The 18,664-nt window shown below is 36.6% G+C and overlaps 1 protein-coding gene across 1 annotated transcript; it reads right to left on the bottom strand.

Annotated features, from left to right (window-relative positions):
- Positions 1 to 1,148: 1,148 nt before the first annotated feature.
- Positions 1,149 to 18,529, bottom strand: LOC112563312 (X-ray repair cross-complementing protein 5-like). The gene is made up of 20 exons (XM_025237177.1): positions 18,442 to 18,529; positions 17,555 to 17,668; positions 17,007 to 17,190; positions 15,708 to 15,756; positions 15,405 to 15,530; positions 13,645 to 13,785; positions 12,155 to 12,269; positions 11,209 to 11,344; positions 9,473 to 9,582; positions 9,050 to 9,112; positions 8,531 to 8,668; positions 8,033 to 8,138; positions 7,445 to 7,505; positions 6,993 to 7,068; positions 6,394 to 6,581; positions 4,661 to 4,754; positions 4,047 to 4,119; positions 3,104 to 3,216; positions 2,159 to 2,255; positions 1,149 to 1,861 (listed from the first exon to the last, which is right to left on the bottom strand). The coding sequence occupies exons 1-20, from the start codon at positions 18,469 to 18,471 to the stop codon at positions 1,710 to 1,712; spliced, it is 2,166 nt and encodes a 721-aa protein (XP_025092962.1). The 5' UTR covers positions 18,472 to 18,529; the 3' UTR covers positions 1,149 to 1,709.
- Positions 18,530 to 18,664: the final 135 nt, after the last annotated feature.

Raw genomic sequence — 18,664 nt, 5'->3', positions numbered from 1 at the left:
GCAAGCAACATATCCACAAGGGGAAATGTTCCACATTTTGATTGGTGCAGGTCATTAGAATTAGTTCGTCGTTACTTTTTTTTTGGTATACAGAAGTTTCCACTGTGGCTCTTCTTCAAAAATACATGTCTGAAAAGCAGTTTTGGTAAGATGACTGCAAATAATTTGTAAAAGAACTAAACATACTACTTACTGCCTTGAGGTAAGAACACGGACATACTGCTAACTTGGGTAATAAAGTCTTGTTTGAAATATAATTTGTGTGACATTCTGCTTTAATTTTGGAAAATGACCAAAATGTAGCAGCCTGAAATGTTTCCACAAAGGAGTTGGTCACTAAGACCTAAAAGAATGGGCATTTCAACAGCATGTAACACAGGCTTAAATGAATTACTCTGCTCAGAAGTTTTGCCAAAAAATTGGTGACATCTAAATATGTTTCGGATTGATTCATGAAGGGTGCATCAGATGATAAATTTTGCACTTTCTCTAGTCCCAGCTTTGGAATTCTCTTTCTTTTTGAGTTATGCCAACATTTAACAAATTCAAGTCCTGGCTATCATTTTTTTTCCTGTACTCTCTTGTGAAGGAAAAGAAAATCTTGCCTTATGATGTATGTGCCATTTGACAATTGAGAACCAATGATCAGGCACAGGCACAGAAGTTGCTTTTTAGTGACATCCTCATCTGTGAAAAAGTCTGTTTTGTTGCTTGTCATTAACACATGGGGAAATGCCCGTGCTTTAGCCTCTGGTTTGGCTACAGGAAAGTCAGTGCTCAGATTCACTCTGCAAACTAAATTTTATAAAGAAAGTGTTCAGCTCTAGCTTTTGATTTCTGTCTTTTGAGGTTCAAAATAAGTTTACTAGGTTTCACAAAAATATAAACAGGTATGCAAACCTTGGCTTTTGTTTCACATAATAATGTGGTAGATTTATAGACATGGTAATTGAAAAATATGTACGGCAAGAGTTATAATTATACAGATGGTTTGTGTTGATTTGTAAGAGCATGCAATTGTCTCACTGGTGTTGATCTGTCTGCTTTATAAAACGGAAACTTGGAGATTAAAATATAGACACTCCTGAACCCTGAAACTGCACACAAATACATTTATTTAAATAAAAATATTGTAAATGAATAAACACTTTGACAGTCTTTTCTGATTTTATTCCAGCATTACTTCAATGCTCTGCAATAATAATCAGTTTTTGGGGTGAAAGGCATCCAACCAAAAGTGGATAACCACCTCACACAGTCATCACTCCATAGGCAACCCAAATAACCTTGTGTACCCAAAAACTTCAGCATGCATCAGGATAATCCTGATACAAAGTAAAGCCTAGATATAATTCTCGCTCCAGAATTGTGAATCATGAACTTTCATTGTCCAATAATTAGAATGTTTTTCAAAATGCAGAATTTGCGTTGCAGCCTGATCAGAAAGAAGCCATATCAAATTAGTCCCTGCCCTGCTTAGTAATGGACATGGCATGGATGCTTCATATTTTCTGCATTTAAAGTAACAACTGAAATTAATGACCAATGACAGGTATTGCAGTCTGCACTCATCTCTGAACAAACCATCTTTCTACACAGATCATTGTTAACCTGAACAAACTGTACAGTCAAAAAAATCATTACTGTACAGATTGACGGTAATGATCCTTAAAGATGCAACCCTTAGCATCCCAGAGGAGCAGTACAGATTATATATCCATGAGAAGGTCATCAGTGGTCTCATCTTCTTGGCGAGCAGTGACCTCATCCCGTAGAACCTGCCCTGCAGTGAAGGTATCTGCCTCCTCCTTGCTGACATCGCTGTACTCACTCTCAAGCTTGCTTATCAGGCTCAATTTCTCTGCGCGCACACACACATATACCATTGAGCTATGCAAGTATCAGCAAAATTATGCAAATTCATACAAATATGGATATATACCCGTGCTTCAAAACAGGAATCTTTTATGAAAAAGCCAATAGTTAACATGACCAAAATATATTGTGCAACAAAATCGCCTCTCTATAACCTAATTTACTTGAAAATCTGGCCCTAGCACCTTGTACTGTTGATTCCTTGGCAAAAGTATTCTCATTTTACATGTAGTCAAAACATTATATAGTCAAAACATTTCAACAAATATGTTATTAAACTTACCCTCCAGCAACTTATCCCAAAAGTCTTGTCTTCCCTTGCATGTCAGTGTGTTCTTGAATTCTCGGATAAATCTATTGTATAGTCTTGGCTCCAATTTCTGCAGAAAAGTTTAATTTGTTACTTCATGCTATTTTGCATAATACACGGCCTAAACTCTGGCTGCACCTGAGACATGTGACACATATGAGTGTGACATACATTTTTTTATACAAATGAAATGGGGAAAAAAAATCAATATTTGAGCTGAAAAATGTCCAAACAATTCTTGGGCCATAAAGGAAGAGCCTTTGGCAGGAAGTTTAGAAATTTCACATTCATTCGCGGACAGATGGTCTTGGTAGACAGACAACAGTCCACCTGTACATATCCATGTTTCTACTTCATGTGTGGCTGTTCAAGTCCACTGCCCGCATGACAAGACTATCAGATAGTTATATAGTCTCTGTGTTATCCTATGTGTAAAAAAAAACCCCCTTAAAATTCTGTTAGACAAACCTCATTCCTTCTGGATTTTCAAAACAGAAGTGCACTTTTCAGGACAGACTAAGGTAGGATAAGATAGGAGTGGCTGATTTTAGCTGATTTTATACATTTCTATTGATTTGTTTTGTCTACTTGTATTTAAATATATTTGACTTCAGAATGTTGAGCAGATCTTGTCCTTGAGAGTAATTTATAAAGTAACTGATAAAACACAAGCTGTTATCAACCCAGCCTCCATTTCTGGAAAGATCTTTCATTTGTCTTGGTTTTATTTCAATACATGCTGTGAAGTAAATTCATCAAAAAAAGTGGAATTTACACTAACCACACAGGCGAAAAAAGTATGTGGGAAAAAAATGCAACATTAATCATAATGAGAGTAAAAAAATCTATTTTCTGCTGTAAGAAGTCTTTTGTGATTTAGCTATTCCAAATTAGGCTAATAAAAAAAAAGATTGTGACCTTGATACACTCCTGCCGCAATACGATGAGACAGTCGATGGCTTTTCTATAGAACTGTTGGCCAAAGGAGTCTGTGACAATCTGCTGCACACGTTGCTGCATCTGTTGGCATGCTGCATGTGCACAAAGACAATGCCTAAACATTATTATGGGCATGCTAGATAGTCATAATGGATTAATAACTTGCAGGTACAAGATAAACTCTATTACCTATTAACTACACAGGTAATACGAAAACTGTTCCTTCCCTGAATTTTCTTAATAAAGATATTTCCTACTACAGTCTATAATTATGTGGAGGAGGGAATTATCTCACTATCCTGGCTCCATTCCACCCCATTAGCTAGGCCACACTGCTACTCGCCACATGATGCAGCAGCATGCGCATGCACACAATGCACTACCTAAAATGTGTTACCCTTATGAGATTCCCAACCCCCAATACTTTTTTTTACCGTCTTTGTCATGTGAAATGCAGGCTAGAAGGACTGGTCTTGACATGACACTACCCATCTTGGCAAGACAAAAGCTCTGATATACACAAACTGCAACAATTACCTTGACCTTTCCTTAAGATATAAAGGTCACCCAACAAATAAGATCTATACAGATATGGCTGAAATAAACCACAAACCTAAGTGGATTCAACACCCTTAGCTGAGTACAGAGGTTACTATTCAGCGTAATGACACATTTGTCACTTATATATCTTGTTTTGTAAACAAAGTGAAACATTGTAGTTTTTGACTTTAAAAAGTATGATGTTTGTGGCTTGCCCAGTGATTGAAAACTTCTTTTGTCTAATCAGCTGTTATATGAATTATAATCTTTCACAAAAAAAAGTGACAGGAGAGGGCTAAGCTAAATAAAGACCTCAAAAGTTAAGAAAATAAATACAAATATCTAAACAGAAAACATTTTCTAATAGAAAATTTTCTCAAACCTTCATCAAACAGGTCTTTATCTTTCCTGCTGCAGAGATCTTGGAAATCATCTATAGGTGTATTTGTTCCAACCTGGAAAGAAAAAAAAATGAAATAAAAATGGTAGTCTTACTTCGTCTTCCGCAAAATCTATTTTTATTAAATGTTAAAGATATACAATATCCTTTTCTAATTAATGAACAACCAGCAAAACACTTTAATACACCTATTTAAAAGTAATGTATTTGCCTCTCTGTGAGTTGATTTGGTCTTGGTAGCTGACTTCAAGTCACTGTGACTTTGGGTCAGCATGACCGTTTATGACCCTGATCTGCTCTGAAGTCAAATACAGTAATTATTAGGCCATGTGCCTTTCCATAAGGCAATATAAAAAAGTTTCAGTAGCTCTGTCTGTGGAAAATAGTGTCAAATTTATTACTTTTAGCAGATTTATCCAGTTCAGATGCTGATGTTAAACGTGTTGTTTGCCTTCATTGAGATAATTAGCTATAAATCTTAACTGCAGAAACATCTGGTTACTTTCTTAATATCTAGAGGTTCTAGTAAGCCCCTTCCTTCTGTGGTTAATCATGTTTTTTAGCAAAGAAGTGAACTACTGCAGAGTTAATCTCACTTCTGTGACTCTTGCTTTTGTGATGGTTTCCAAACCTCCAGAAAGGTCATCATCAGTCTTTGGTCGTATGACATGAGGACCATCACCAGCATCCCTGTGAACGAATATCAATAATCACTGATAGTTAAACTGATGCTTTTTAATGCTCATGCATTTAAAAAAAAACTTGTACATGAATATGCAGAAAAAAATGCTTTCCACAGGCTAATAATTCTGAAATGTGATCATGTTAATTGTATCCACAAAGCAAAGCACCAGGAACTGTGACCAAAAGGGATGAATCTTTTATACCCAACTCTGAGGCATGGGAAATGACCTCCACTGCACTGCCAGCTTTACTGCACCCCTTGGCAAGATCTCATTACATAGTTGTCACATACAGAAGAAGAATCATGTTATTAGTATACATACTTTAACTGCTGACCCCAATATGATTGTTGTAAAATACTTCACTCATTATAGGAATGCACATTTTAAATCCTTTTCCCAAGAACACTGAAGTATTTACTCTATAAGATGTTTCTTAGCAGTTGATTCCACTAAAACAATATTTTTTTTATTCAGGTCAAACTATATACCTTGTGTTCTCAACAGTATACTTACAAGCTTTAGTTTAAAGCTTTTTTCTTTTTAAAAAAATGTGGAAGTTACGAGTTACTGCTCATATTAACTATAAATTTTCTACACTGTAGAAGCTGGCTGGCAGTATACTGTTATTTTATTTGCAGAGACCCTCTCGCAGAGGACAGATCTCCATGGTGTAATTTTAATAGAGGGTTATAGGTCGAACGACTTCAGGAATCTGAGGTTTGGTACAAATTGGGGTTGTCCTCACATGTGGGCATACACCTAGCAAGGCCAGCAAGGTCACTGCCGCAGATCAGAGAAAGGTTGGAGCCAGATGATTAGAATGTGGGAAAAGAGGAAGATAGTTTCTGGAATGTTCGACTGGCATAGTATAGTGTGGGTTTGAAGTAGAGTGAGGAGACTCATTGATGAAGGAAAAGAGAGAACAGACAAGCGGCAGCTAAGTTGAGGCAGACCTGACTTTACGGCCTCTGACGACGTGACGCAGCCATGGCCATTTTTCAAGCCCGTGCATTAAAAGAGTCAAATATTTGCTGACTAGTTCCTGCCTCTGTTCTGAGTGTGCTGAAGAAAGTTGCTGTCACAACACCAGCAATATCCCCCACCCCCTCACTCGTTACTTTACCATATTGTCTTCATATCTGTTTGTCAAACTGGTTGTCTGAACAATTGCTTTCTCTGTATTAGCTCAGCTGTTCCCTTCATTCTGTTTCTCTAAGTCACCTATGCATACTATGTCAAACTAGAAAATTGTAGGCATCACTCATTTTCCTTTTAGTGCTCTTGGTCTTAGGAACTTCTTGCCTTAAACCCTTTGTCATGTGTCTACATTGCAGGCACACAAGTCTAAAGAAGGATTTCTGTTGCAAATGCCTTTGTGGCCTAAGGGCTCTTATTTCTGAATGTTTCTATTTATGCATTTTTTTAAATATTTGAAGTTCTTTTCCATCATTTCCCTGCCTTAAAAAAATATTGTACAGAACTTTCAATCCATCATACAGCATTAAATTACAACCTTTCCAGATGGTACAGTTTACATACTACACAATCTTTCCAATAACTGAGCACCTAACAAAAGTAAGCATTCTATTTCTTATTCAGGAATACCACAATCAAAACCTCTCAAAAAGAAAGTCTTCACCCACTTCCTAAAAACAGATTCCCCTGTCTGTTCATCCTTCTTCTTGGCAACAGTCTCCAGTTTGAACAATTTGCGTAACCTTTCTATAGGTGCTGCACATGCCACCTCCTGGGGCTGCTGCAAGCATGCAGCAATCAGAGGAGACAATGCGGGTAAGTCTTCGCCAGGATGAAGTGCTCGGTGCTGTAAGCACTAAGAACAGAAGAAACTGATAAAATGGACTGCCTGAATTCATCATTATTGCAAGCCATGTCTATGCATCGACATGAAATGTACTAAGTGAACTGATCATCATGACAAGCCATACTTAGGCACTGACATTTACAAAATCAGCAATATGTGCACAACTGAAATCATTAATAAACAAAGTATCAATAATTGCATTCATCTGGCATTTCCAAAAATTTAAGTCAACTGGCAGTAAATAATAATCTGGTAGTAAACACTAATCTGGCACTGGCAGATAACATATTTAAGTTATACTTGCCAGCCTAAGTTCAACCTTTTCCGTTGAATATTAGCTATGATACAGATGAAATCTAAAAATTCTGTATATTGTCTCCCTGATATTTATTTGGAAAGAAGCCAAAACATATCTGGTACCTGATATACACGCTGAAAGTAGGGATTAAAAGTCAATTTTGGTTTGAAGGCTTCACGTTTCTCTCCATTGTCCTCCCTGAAGATAATAAATATGGTAAATGTCACCCATGCGACACACCTAGAATTTATTTTACATAGCATACAGATATAAAGACATTCCCCAGGTATGGAAAAAAGTATTTTAATAAACAGGAATTGCTCCAAAAACTGTTGTTATGAAAGCCTGCAACAGTGCTAAGATTGCTCCATAAGGTAGTGTTACAGAGGGTATTCAGGTTTTTTTTCTCTCCATTTTTATAGGTAGACAAAAGGATGAAACTGCCGACATCACTTAATCACTTTTTGAAATGAGTTTTGGAACTGCATTGTTACATTTATAGCTAATACACATCAAGTGCATGAAGGGAGTTTTTGATTTGTGTTACACTTGATAGTTATAGTTATGAACATACGTAGCAGCTGAACTCAGGTCCATTGATGTAATGAGCTCATCCACGGCTGCCAGCTGCTCTTCTGCAACATGAGGACAGCCACAGCTGATCAAAAGAATAAATTTAACTCTGTGGGAATAATCCTTGACATTGATTGTGCTACCCTGCTTCTCACAATTGGAAACAAAAATCATAAAATATCTCGGATCTGGTGGATGATTGTGTAAAGGTGAATGCTTATAAATACAACCATAACTGACAAAGAAAGCATGCATTTTGATAAAAATTACAATTTGTATATTTAGTTCATCCAGTTTATTTTACATTTTTTAGTCACAGTTTACTTAGCTAACAACAAATGTCAAAGATAAGTAACTGGGAACAATGTTGCTTGTAAATCAAAGTACTGGCAGATTAGTCTTGAAATCTCAAATGATCATTTCCAACTTACTTTGCTAGCCATCTGCTCAAGCTTCCCTCAATGAGGAAAGCACAAAGATTTGCCTTACTACTTCTCAATTAAAGGCTAAACCTTGCTATTGCCCTTATTTTTTATAAACGTTTCCTTGCAAACGCATCAAAACAATCAGATGCATTTGACTGACTCACCTGATGGAGCATACTTCTTGCTGCCAGTACCTTCTCTGACAGGCAGAGACCCGAATGTGAAGGTGCGCAAGTCTTCTGCAAAAGGCAGCTCAATCCAGTGCAAGCACTGTAACACACAACAGGAGGCTAACACACTCCAAAATATAGAAGAGGTATAACATACATTCGTGCACATTAACTTTCTGTGATCAAACCACATCTTTAGCTGGAACAAATGAATGTGATGAGACGCATTCATCTGGATCAAGCTAACATTGTGGAAAGCGCAAGTTTGTACAGATGACAACTCATAACAAGACTGCAGTAAGACACTGTGTAACTTTTCTCCACATTGCACTTTAGCTATTTTCCTTTTACCTATAAATCAACTTGTAGAAACAACTTTCTTGTATATAAGCTCAAAGTACCCTGATCTGCAAAACTATTGTAAGCCTTTATTCCAGTGTGCAGCCTGCAAAAGCCATGCTTGTATCTAAATGTCATTGAAGCTGACCTTACCTGGTAGCTGGCCTTGATGTGCGGGATAAGACAACCTATACGTGGAGAGCTGCGGGCATCATACACACGGCGGGCAATGGCTACATAATTGGTTTCATAAAGAGCATTGATAATGCTAGACAAAGCCACCATTGCCGTCTGAGAAAAAAAACATGTGGATGCATAAATAGTGGTTACAATGCCCACTCAGGTGTCATCAAACAACTTTTTTTGACTAAAGCATACATAGTGATAATAGTGCTCCCACATGTCACCAGGCAAAATTTCAGACTGCGTGACTAACATGTAGATCATATGTCAGGCTGAACCATAATTGTATGAGAGTATGGTGCATTGAATATAAATGTTTTGGTAATATGTTGTGGTATTGTTTTGTGCTTTCATATCGAGCTGTCTCTAAATGCTATCTACTCTCCATTTGCAATAATCGGTTGCTGTATGTGACTGAAGAATCAAAGTCAGCCTGTATTTTACACACACATATATATATATATACTATGTCCTGACACAAATCCTCACCGGATCTCCTTTTTCTCCTGTAATGCTGAGTACGCTGTCTCCCATGTAATGGTGTTGCTTCACCTGTAACAGCAAAGTATGAATGTTGCTTTACTCAGATAAGCCTATCTGCATAAAGTATGTTTTGGTCACTTAATAATAAGAACAAAAATTATGCACTTATATCATGGATTTCTCCACTTTGCAGTCAGCTCAATGAACTTAGATGAGGAAAAATAATATAGTAGCACAAGTGCAAACTACAAATAAAGTGGGTTGGAGAAGAGAAAAGGAAATGATGGTAAAAAGAGACCATCTTTAAATAAAATTGATTAGATGTTTAGTTTAGGGAGAAAGTTTATGCTAAATTTATGTCTAGAGGATGCTGTGGTTTTCCCCCTTATTTTGCTGCCGTACCAAAATCACAGAGCAATATGCACTCACATTCTCTAGTTTGGTGAATCCTAATACTTTGAAGCACTTTTCTGCCTTATATTTCATGCTCTCCTTGTCTTCTGCTGACATGGGAATACGGTCACTACCATAACAGTAACCTGCAACAAATTAGAGAGCTTTTGATGTCACTATACCTGTTTTCGTGTTTGTTCAAGCTCCCACATAAAATATTTTACATATACAGATGCTTCAAAGTAGAATAGGGAATATTATATATGTCAAGTACTTTGACGCTGGTGTCATAGGATTTTTCACCAAAAACTTCAGAAATCTGTAAGAAACCACACCACAAATTCCATATTTTCAAGCACCAATATCCAGCCAATACCAACAAACCATGATTAAACTTTAAAGGTACGAAACATTAAATGGATTACAAAACTTATAACAGGCAGACAGACAGCTGTAACTTGTCTATCAAGGGTCATAACTGCAGTAATGATGAATCCAAGATTTTGGAAGATATCAAGGTAATGTTACTGTCGCCCACCTTGATGTATAGTCAAGATGGTGAAAACAAAGGTGAAGAAACACAATGTTTGTCCACATCCACATTCATCCCTTGCTCATCAAATAAGGAAAAACAGAGCAGATCAGCTAAGGTGGCCCCAGATATGTGATTCTGAGTAATGTTGATGCTTCTGTGTTGGTGATGCTTTTCTTTATGGCTGTCTGGGGTGTAGTATGTTGCTTTGTGGACGAGCAGTGGTATGGATTGTGTTGCTTGTGTTGGTTGTGAGGAGTAACACCACAGCCTGTAGAAAAGGGAGATGGCATCTTGTGAAAGAGTGGGGAGGGACCCTTAGAGGAGGCACATATTATCTCTGGATAGCAATGATTGCCAAGTAGGAAATGGAGCTTGACACAGAAGTTGCTCCTGGGAAAGCCATCTACTATGTGATGACGAGCATCAGGGTAAGAGACACCTAATTTCTCACGAACGTAACTGTAATAATTCACATGTCGCATCTTCTAAAGACTGCTTAGTACAAAAGAAAAGGCATTCAGCACGTTCATGAGGAATCTGGTGTCTCTTACACTGATGCTCGATGCAATCATTGCTATCACTTAGTAATAGGGAGATCAATCAGTCTGCTTTTATTCCACAAACCATGATTTCAAGCACCTATAACTTCATTTGTTTACATGTTGCAATAAAGCTCTTAAAAAATGTATGACCTGTTGTTCACAGGTGAGTGTGGAATTAATGAACTGAATCCAATGATGCAAAAACCATTTCTGTGATTACAACCATAGTTAAATTCTCTGAACATTTTTTTTTTCTTCATTTTTGAATGCTGGTGTAGTTGTTCTATGGCTCAGGGCAAAGACATTTGCTTAAAATCTCAATTTTTAAATGATATTACTAATATTTTATAGCACCTGGGAGTCCTCCAAACATGTGAGCAGTTCATTGTGTTAGATAATGATGCTGGATGATGATTTCCAAGTGATTACTATTTACTTCTTGGTGTACTGACTTCTCAAATCAGCATTTTACTCCTTTTTGATTTCGAGCATCAAAATATTAAGAAATTCATATTCAGCATCATAGAAATCAAGATGAAAAAAGTTATTTTTCTATGTACTACTCTCTTTTTTTTTTTGCTTATTATTTACTTAAAAATCAGCTTGGAGTAGCTAAATATATACTACAGTAACATATACTCATGCTGGATCTTGTAGACTCTATGAACCACTTATGGCCAGTGCACAGTACTCACCCTCCACTACATCCTCAGCATCCACCTCTGTCTCTGCATCATCACCAAGGTGATATGTGCGGCTAGTCACAACTGTTTTATCAGGATCCCTGGCATACACCTTCTTCCAACTTTGTTTAAGCTTGAAATCCTTCATCTAGATCACACCAACAGATACATATATATAGCGCATAATCACATTGAAATACATGCTCTTAGCATTTAAGACAAGTAACAGATATGGACAAAATACGAAGGATGAAAGGAGAAACAAGTACGCAGACAAGTAAAAGACAAACATAGAAAACACAAAGAGGAATCAGAGAACAAACAGAAAGGATGAAAAGTGTCATATGCCTGCAGAGAAAGATGAGCAGGCAGACTTGTCAACTGAATAACTTTTGACAACTATGTTGATTGGTGTAAGGAGTAATGGTCATAAAACAGATGTGTTTTCAGTGCATTTTTAAAGATTCAATGGTGGGTAGATGGTAGATGTGAAAAGGAAGACAGTTCCACTGTTTTGCAGAACAATAACTAAAAATATGGTGACCCTATATAGAGGGGTGCACATTTTTGTCTAATGATTAGGTAAAACTCTGTACAAGACACTATTTTGTAAACGTATCAAGGTACCAGAAAATGACTTGCACCCAAATAAACCTTCAAATACTGAAGAGGAAAATCATGTCACATAAGAATGCTTACAGAAAACAACTGTTGAAAGTGACAAACACATGCGTATCAATTATAAACCTCTGTTTACCAAAAATATGTAAAAGACTTTTTAGATGTATCAAACATATCTACCAGACTGTTCTGACAACAAATATTTGCATTAAATGTCTGTCCATGGAATGATAAAAGCGTGCATGATGAATGAAAGCCCAGATAAAGTGTTTTAAGACCATGGATGGATAAGATGCCTTTGATGTCCTACACCCAGCACAATGACAGTCCCCCTTACCTTGATGTAACCATTGATAGGGATTTTAAGGTCAGGACCAATCTCTAACTGGCATTTCCAAGCAGTTGGCCGAACCTGGCGTGACTGGAAGTAGCTGAGTGCTGGAAGTGCCTCCCTACAGACATCGAGTGTTTATGTTTGTCACGTCTTCAAAATGAAACTGAGCTTATAAAACCTATAAACTTACAGTCTCTCTGTCTCAGGGATGGTCTGAAACGTTTGGTCTGATTCTTCATATCTATAATAAGGCTGAATCACATCAAACAGAAAACTGCATAAAACAAGTCTTTTGTGTTGCGTTCCCCTTCAAACTTATGCAATGACTATTACTGAATAATTTTTGAATAAAATTAACCCTAGCAGCCAGATGGCGATATCTGCAAAAATGCTGTCCAAAAACTGCATTTGAGTACAGTCACAAAAGTGATCTGTGTGTTTTGTGCGTTGCATTTCAAACCCAAAATGCTAGGCAAGCAATTGAAAGTAAAACAGCAAAGCTTCATTTATACTATTAACAGGATGGTATATTCTTTTTAACATTTTAAATTAACTTTTCTTGTACAAAAAAAAAATTACTTTGAAGCTAAATTTTTTTAATTTCAGATGTTTAAGGCATCCAACTTTGGATTCAAGAGTGGAAGTAATTTATGCTCACACAAACCATAGAACCTCAGAATGGAGACAAACTCGAAGATTAAAAACATAAACAAAATGATTTAGAAAAAGAGAAAAGAACAAATTAGCATTACAGAAACAATTGAAAATGCTTTGATTAGAACATGTGAAAAAAGTGAAAAAGGAAAGGCCAACATTTGAAAGAATAAAACTAGCATGGCAGTACAATGTAGCGGGAGATGTTGGTCTGCAAGAACATCCTTCACAATATTGCAGCAGACTGAAGTTCAATTCTAGTTCAACTTTTCAGTCCAAAGGTTGCAGATCTCACTATTTTTGGACTGCTTAGGGTATAGACAGTTGCTCAAGGATTGGCCTGGGTATGGGACAGTCACTCAAGAACTCTCTCTTTTCTTATGACACGTCAAAGGACATCTTCTAACTGTTGGTTAGGCCTATCAATGTAAACGATTCGCAGATACAACAGTTTCATGTAGATATGTATTATCATTCTCATGAGTAAATTTTTAATGTGTGCATAATGTGAAATTTCTCTTTTGCATTTGTTATTACGTGATGCATGAAAAGCTTATAGTTTGAATTGGTCTCTAGCTTAGTGTGCGTACATGTGCACAGATGCTGGGGTTTTTTTTCCCATGTTTATACATAGCCATTTTCCCTTTCATCTCAGCTGTTCACAATCTGCAGCATTGCGTTTGGCCTCCATTATGTTGACACTGGTGTTCAGTAAACACTGCTAGTTGTCTTGCTAAATTGAGTGCCTTTTTAGCTGTACAAACATTGAAGATAACTGTCCTAAGATGTCTCTTGTGAACTGACAATCAGGATAGGACAAAAATATTCAGTTCACTTACCTGAAGGAATATCCTTCTCCATTGACCTGCTCTAAAATGTACTTTGCCATTGCCTCTCCTGCCCTTTGCTGTGGAGTTTTTTCTTTCTGCTGTCCTGTTTTTCTGTCCTCATGTGCATCTTCTTCTTCCAGATCTGGTCCTCTGTTGATGGCAAAGGTGTTTTAGATTGTGCAGCAAGTTAAGAACAGCAGCATGACTCCCTTAGCTCTAGGAACAATTTATATTTGCACCATATGTCAGCTTATAAGACAGTTATGTCATCCCTGTCTTGTAACATTTTGCAACTCAAATGTTTCCGCATTAAAGTTATTTGTTGTGACTTGAAGGAAATGTTATGTTTAGATACGCAGCCACAGTATAAGAAAAGCCATATGACTGCATGACACAAACCACTGTAGATTGCATCACAACATAACGCACAAAATAACCTGACCACTGGAGGTCAAGGGTTTTATGTAACTGCTAGAAGAATGTCACTCTTGTGACAAAGTTTGAAAAGGAGAAATAACTAGAGTTCTAAATCAACCTGATTACATCAGGTAGGATAGCCTGTCGACATGGATATGTCGATATGTTTAACAGTTATAGATGATAAGAGTGATAGTTTCAATATTGTGGAGACCACATTGCAAGGTTCTGCCATAAGGACAGGTATGCAACAGTATGACACTGTCATACATTATGTAAACATAAATTATTTTAGGATTTCAAACAGATCAACCCAAAAACAATAACATAAGGGTGCACACAAAGTCGGCCAGCAATTTTTCATCATTTTTTAATCCTATTGCTGGCACTCGAGCTCTTTCTATACTGTATGCAACCATTAAAATCTACTAAATATCAGACTAAACATTGCTGTGTGTAAGCCTGTATCAAAATTTCCTTTTTTTGGAAATACAATCTGATATACTTAATTTCCTTGGGATTTATAAGAATGTGCAATTTCACAATGAAATAAGGTAGGAACAATTTTCTTCTCTTTAAATTAAACTTTAATTATAATTTTAATTTATCTTTCTCTGATTTTTTTTTTTAACACCTCCAATTCATGCATACCAGGGTATTAGAATCAAAGATCAAGGCCTGGACTCAACATTTTAAGACCATCACAACTCCCCTATTCAAGCCATATTTTAACATTCATGTAAATTATTTTGCTTACTTTTGCAATAAAGACTTACAACTTTACCATCACAAACAGGCTGAGTAAAAGCTAAGTGACAGTAACAATGATGGTGTTTCCAACTCACATTTCTCACAGGGGTACATTATCATAGCATTAACTCTTCTCTTATGGTACTCATCCTCAGAAACAAACTTCTCAACCAGTGCCTATTTCGCACACTGAATGTAAACAGGGTAGTATCACAAAACACATCACTGCGTGTAAATAAATAAGAAACTGTTGGTACCTTTAGGAATTGTTCTACTATGAATTACTTCACTTAGAGAGCTAAAATAGTCAACCAATCAGGCATTTGTTATATTTGAAAGTAAGCAATGACTCAGTTGATCCAGAGCCAGGTGTAAAAAGTTGGTCAGCCCTGTTTTGACAAAAAGGCATGATTCTTCACGAGTGTGGTCTCTCAAATTTCAATAACTGAATCTACAAATCATTACTAACTCCTCAATAACTTGTATAATTTTGATTTATTTGTTGTTTAGGGCACTTGTAACATGTGGTAAGCCAGGCACTTAGTAAGCATCCTGATACTGTACTTAGTATCTCTGTCTCAATAAAATAAAATGTCTCTTACATGATGTTGATTTCTGTGTTGGAGTTGCAGATGGCTTTTATAATAATATCCAACTGGTCATCACCAAAGGGTCCAGCAAGATCACTTAGCAGTATCAGCCGTTTAGAAGCAAATCCCCTCTTGCCTCTGTCCAAAAGAAAAGAGATAATATCAACAGAAATAATTCCACCTCCAGATAGTATACATATCTTTGTTTCTTCTCTTACTTGTCTGCATAGTTGTTTCTCCTTTCGTCTTCCTATTCAGAAAACAGATAAAATAAAAATCTCTTCTGCTACTGCAAAATATTAAAAGATCACTTACTGTATTCCCTGCTCCAAATGGTCCAAAGCCACAATCAAGGCATCAATAACTGAAAACTACTAAGGTAAGCAATGCTGGCTGCATACTGTCTCATATAAAAAAATTACATCTAAGTCAGATTGCTTCCATAAGGTTTAACTAGGAACCAAAAATTAATTAAATACAAGCTATTTCTAGAAATATTGTCATCTTCAGGATTATTCCCAGCCTCACACAATGAAAAAGAATGCCTTTCACTGTATGGACTTCTTAGACACCCTACTACACATGGATGGCTCATGCTCCACTGTTAGACATTTTTGTTTTAAATCTCCAAAGACAGTCTGAGTGTGGGTAAAAGGGATGGCGTTGGGCAAGCTGATTTTTTTATACCAAGCCAGGAACTAAGATAATACCAAAGCATCCAGCTGCTACATACAGAAAAAGAACAGCATCCATAAGATGAGAGCTAAACTTGTGTACTGGATTTTGCAATATACTGGAACCGGTTTCAGACACTAGACTGATCAGTCCTTCTGTCATGTTTAGTCTACTTTGTGGTTTAAAAAAAATCTTAAATTTATATTTGGGCATCAGTGTGACTGTTACAGTCATACAGAGAACGAGCTAACTTATTCAGACTACATTAGGATAAATATGTGAACCACCATAAGCAATTATAAACAACAGTCCACAAAAGCATATACGTAATATTCAATCTTTTTTTCTCCAAAATGGAGTGAACAAAAAATTTATCATTCCACTGGGCGAAGCAGAAGCACAATGATTTGAAAAATTGTTTCAAAAATGACGGCAACATGAGGGAGCACATAAAGACAGCAAGTGAATTTTCCCACCATTCTGGAGCCTATTTTTATCTTTTTTATTCATTTGTGCATGGTATGTGGCCATTAGAATCCATTGCCTACAAGCATTGGATATTTTGCATAGCAATGGTCTAGAAACATATTTTAGTAGTGCAACTGAATATGCATAATTTTCTTTGGATTTAAAAAGTTCTGTGTCACCATCAATCGAGGAAGGAGCAGTTTATTTCTCCAAAACTTCCATCATGATTTCTATTTGTCATGTTTAATAATTTTTCTAGTCTTTTCAAAATGCTTGAAATTCAAGCATGTCTGGGTATCAACATGAAGGTAGCCTTTGGATTACTTAAACAGATATATTATTCAAGCTTTTGAAAATTGTTTTCTGCTCATTTTCCTCAGCTTGCTACAGAAAAAAACAGCAGCATATTGCTAATTTTAGCATGCACAAAGGCCTAGAATGTATTGGCGGTACTTGACAACATAAGGATACAGTCTGCTGATTGAGTGGTTGCCTGAATATCATTCTGTACCATCTGCAGTAGTTCCAGGTCAGCAATTCCCATTGGTCGCTTAATAGTAATATTCTCATAACACTTGCCATTTGCTAGAGGATTCTTAGTCTCAGTTGTGCCAAACAGTACCAGGGCTATTTCATCTTTGGACTCAGAAAATATCTGCAAATAATCAAGAGAGCACATGGTGTATGGAAAAATAGTATTACATTGTCATATTTTCTTTTTTTACCACGTAAAAAATAATTTGAAATGAACCTTTTTATTCTCAACAATAAAAGAATATTCATCATGTTACTGCTGTGGCTGAGTTTGGTTGCTGAAAGTTTCTTCATCATATTACTGTTATGGCTTAGTCTGGTTGCTGAATATTAGTGTATGTTGAGATCAGACCAAAGAGCAATTTCTCTTATTACATGTGGAAAATTTGCTGGCAACAGCAAAGAACTACAAAGACACAAGTACAAATGGAAGAATTGTAATATCAAATGAAATGCTCAAAAGCATGCTCAGCAACTTGTATTACTTTGCGCTGTAGGATCATAGTTATGGCACCAATGGCTGACTGGAGACTTGTTGCTTCCTGTGGTCCTGCCTGATTCATGGAAGGCCCCACATCAAGAACAATGGCAATTGCTTCCTAAAAAAAAATGTAAACTTAAATTACACATGTAGCAAACCTCTTTCTTCCTATGTTGTTGGTTCACAAGTGTATGTTTAACTTAAAGACAATATAGCAATTTAGCTGATCCTTTCACTACATGCTGATCTGTTCAGCCTCTTTGTTATGTCTTTAAATAATTATAATAAAGTCTTATAAGATATTTATTCAACAACTTCTGCCTAGAACTCAGTCATGTTTCTTTTGTAAAACTATTTACTGGCACTACACAATAAAATACAACTGACATTTCTCTATATTTTGTTAACTGAGCTTCATAGAAGAGGAACTATTGACTAAGGTGCAAAATATACCAGCGCCAACCTGGTCACCAGCGAACAAAAGCAGACGTCAAATTGTATAAATGCAACACTCTGATACAGATGGGCGTGTGTCTTTCCCCTCCCCAGTTCCCACCGGTATTGAAAACCTAGCCAAAATATATTCTTCAAACCTTTTTCTTACTTATCGCTAAGGCTGTGCTCACAAACAGTAAATAAACCTATACATCGGATCAAAACTGCGTTATTTTACTGCAAAATCAGCTGGCATCTCAACTATGAACTGCGACTGCCAGGACTCCTGTACATATATTTTTTGTCGCTTTGATCAATGCTTCCGGACAAAAGAAGTTAAGAAAACTTCTGTAAACCGTAAGCCTATCAAAATAATGGTCCGTTTGTAGCTCTTATGTTTCAAAATGTTCCAAAAGTAACAGATTTCTCAAGATCAAAGTGTTCTTTGCCACAAACCTTGTTTGCCGCCATTATATATTTGCACATTAAGGGAAATAATAAAACAATATGAGAGTAATCTCCCCTATCAGATCATACGCAACAGTGTCATATGCACAGACTCGATCACAGACTTCTATGATCTCTGTAAGCCTGTGGTCTGGGTCGTCTGAAGCTGTCGATAAATGTGTAGAGAGAGAAAAAAAAATGCAAATTGCGTGATATGCCTTTTAAGATAAAC

Source organism: Pomacea canaliculata, linkage group LG4 (genome assembly GCF_003073045.1).
Source record: "Pomacea canaliculata isolate SZHN2017 linkage group LG4, ASM307304v1, whole genome shotgun sequence".
Classification (NCBI taxonomy): Eukaryota; Metazoa; Mollusca; class Gastropoda; order Architaenioglossa; family Ampullariidae; genus Pomacea; species Pomacea canaliculata.
The sequence above is the reverse complement of the archived record's forward strand: the minus strand, read 5'-3'. Positions and strand labels throughout refer to the sequence as shown.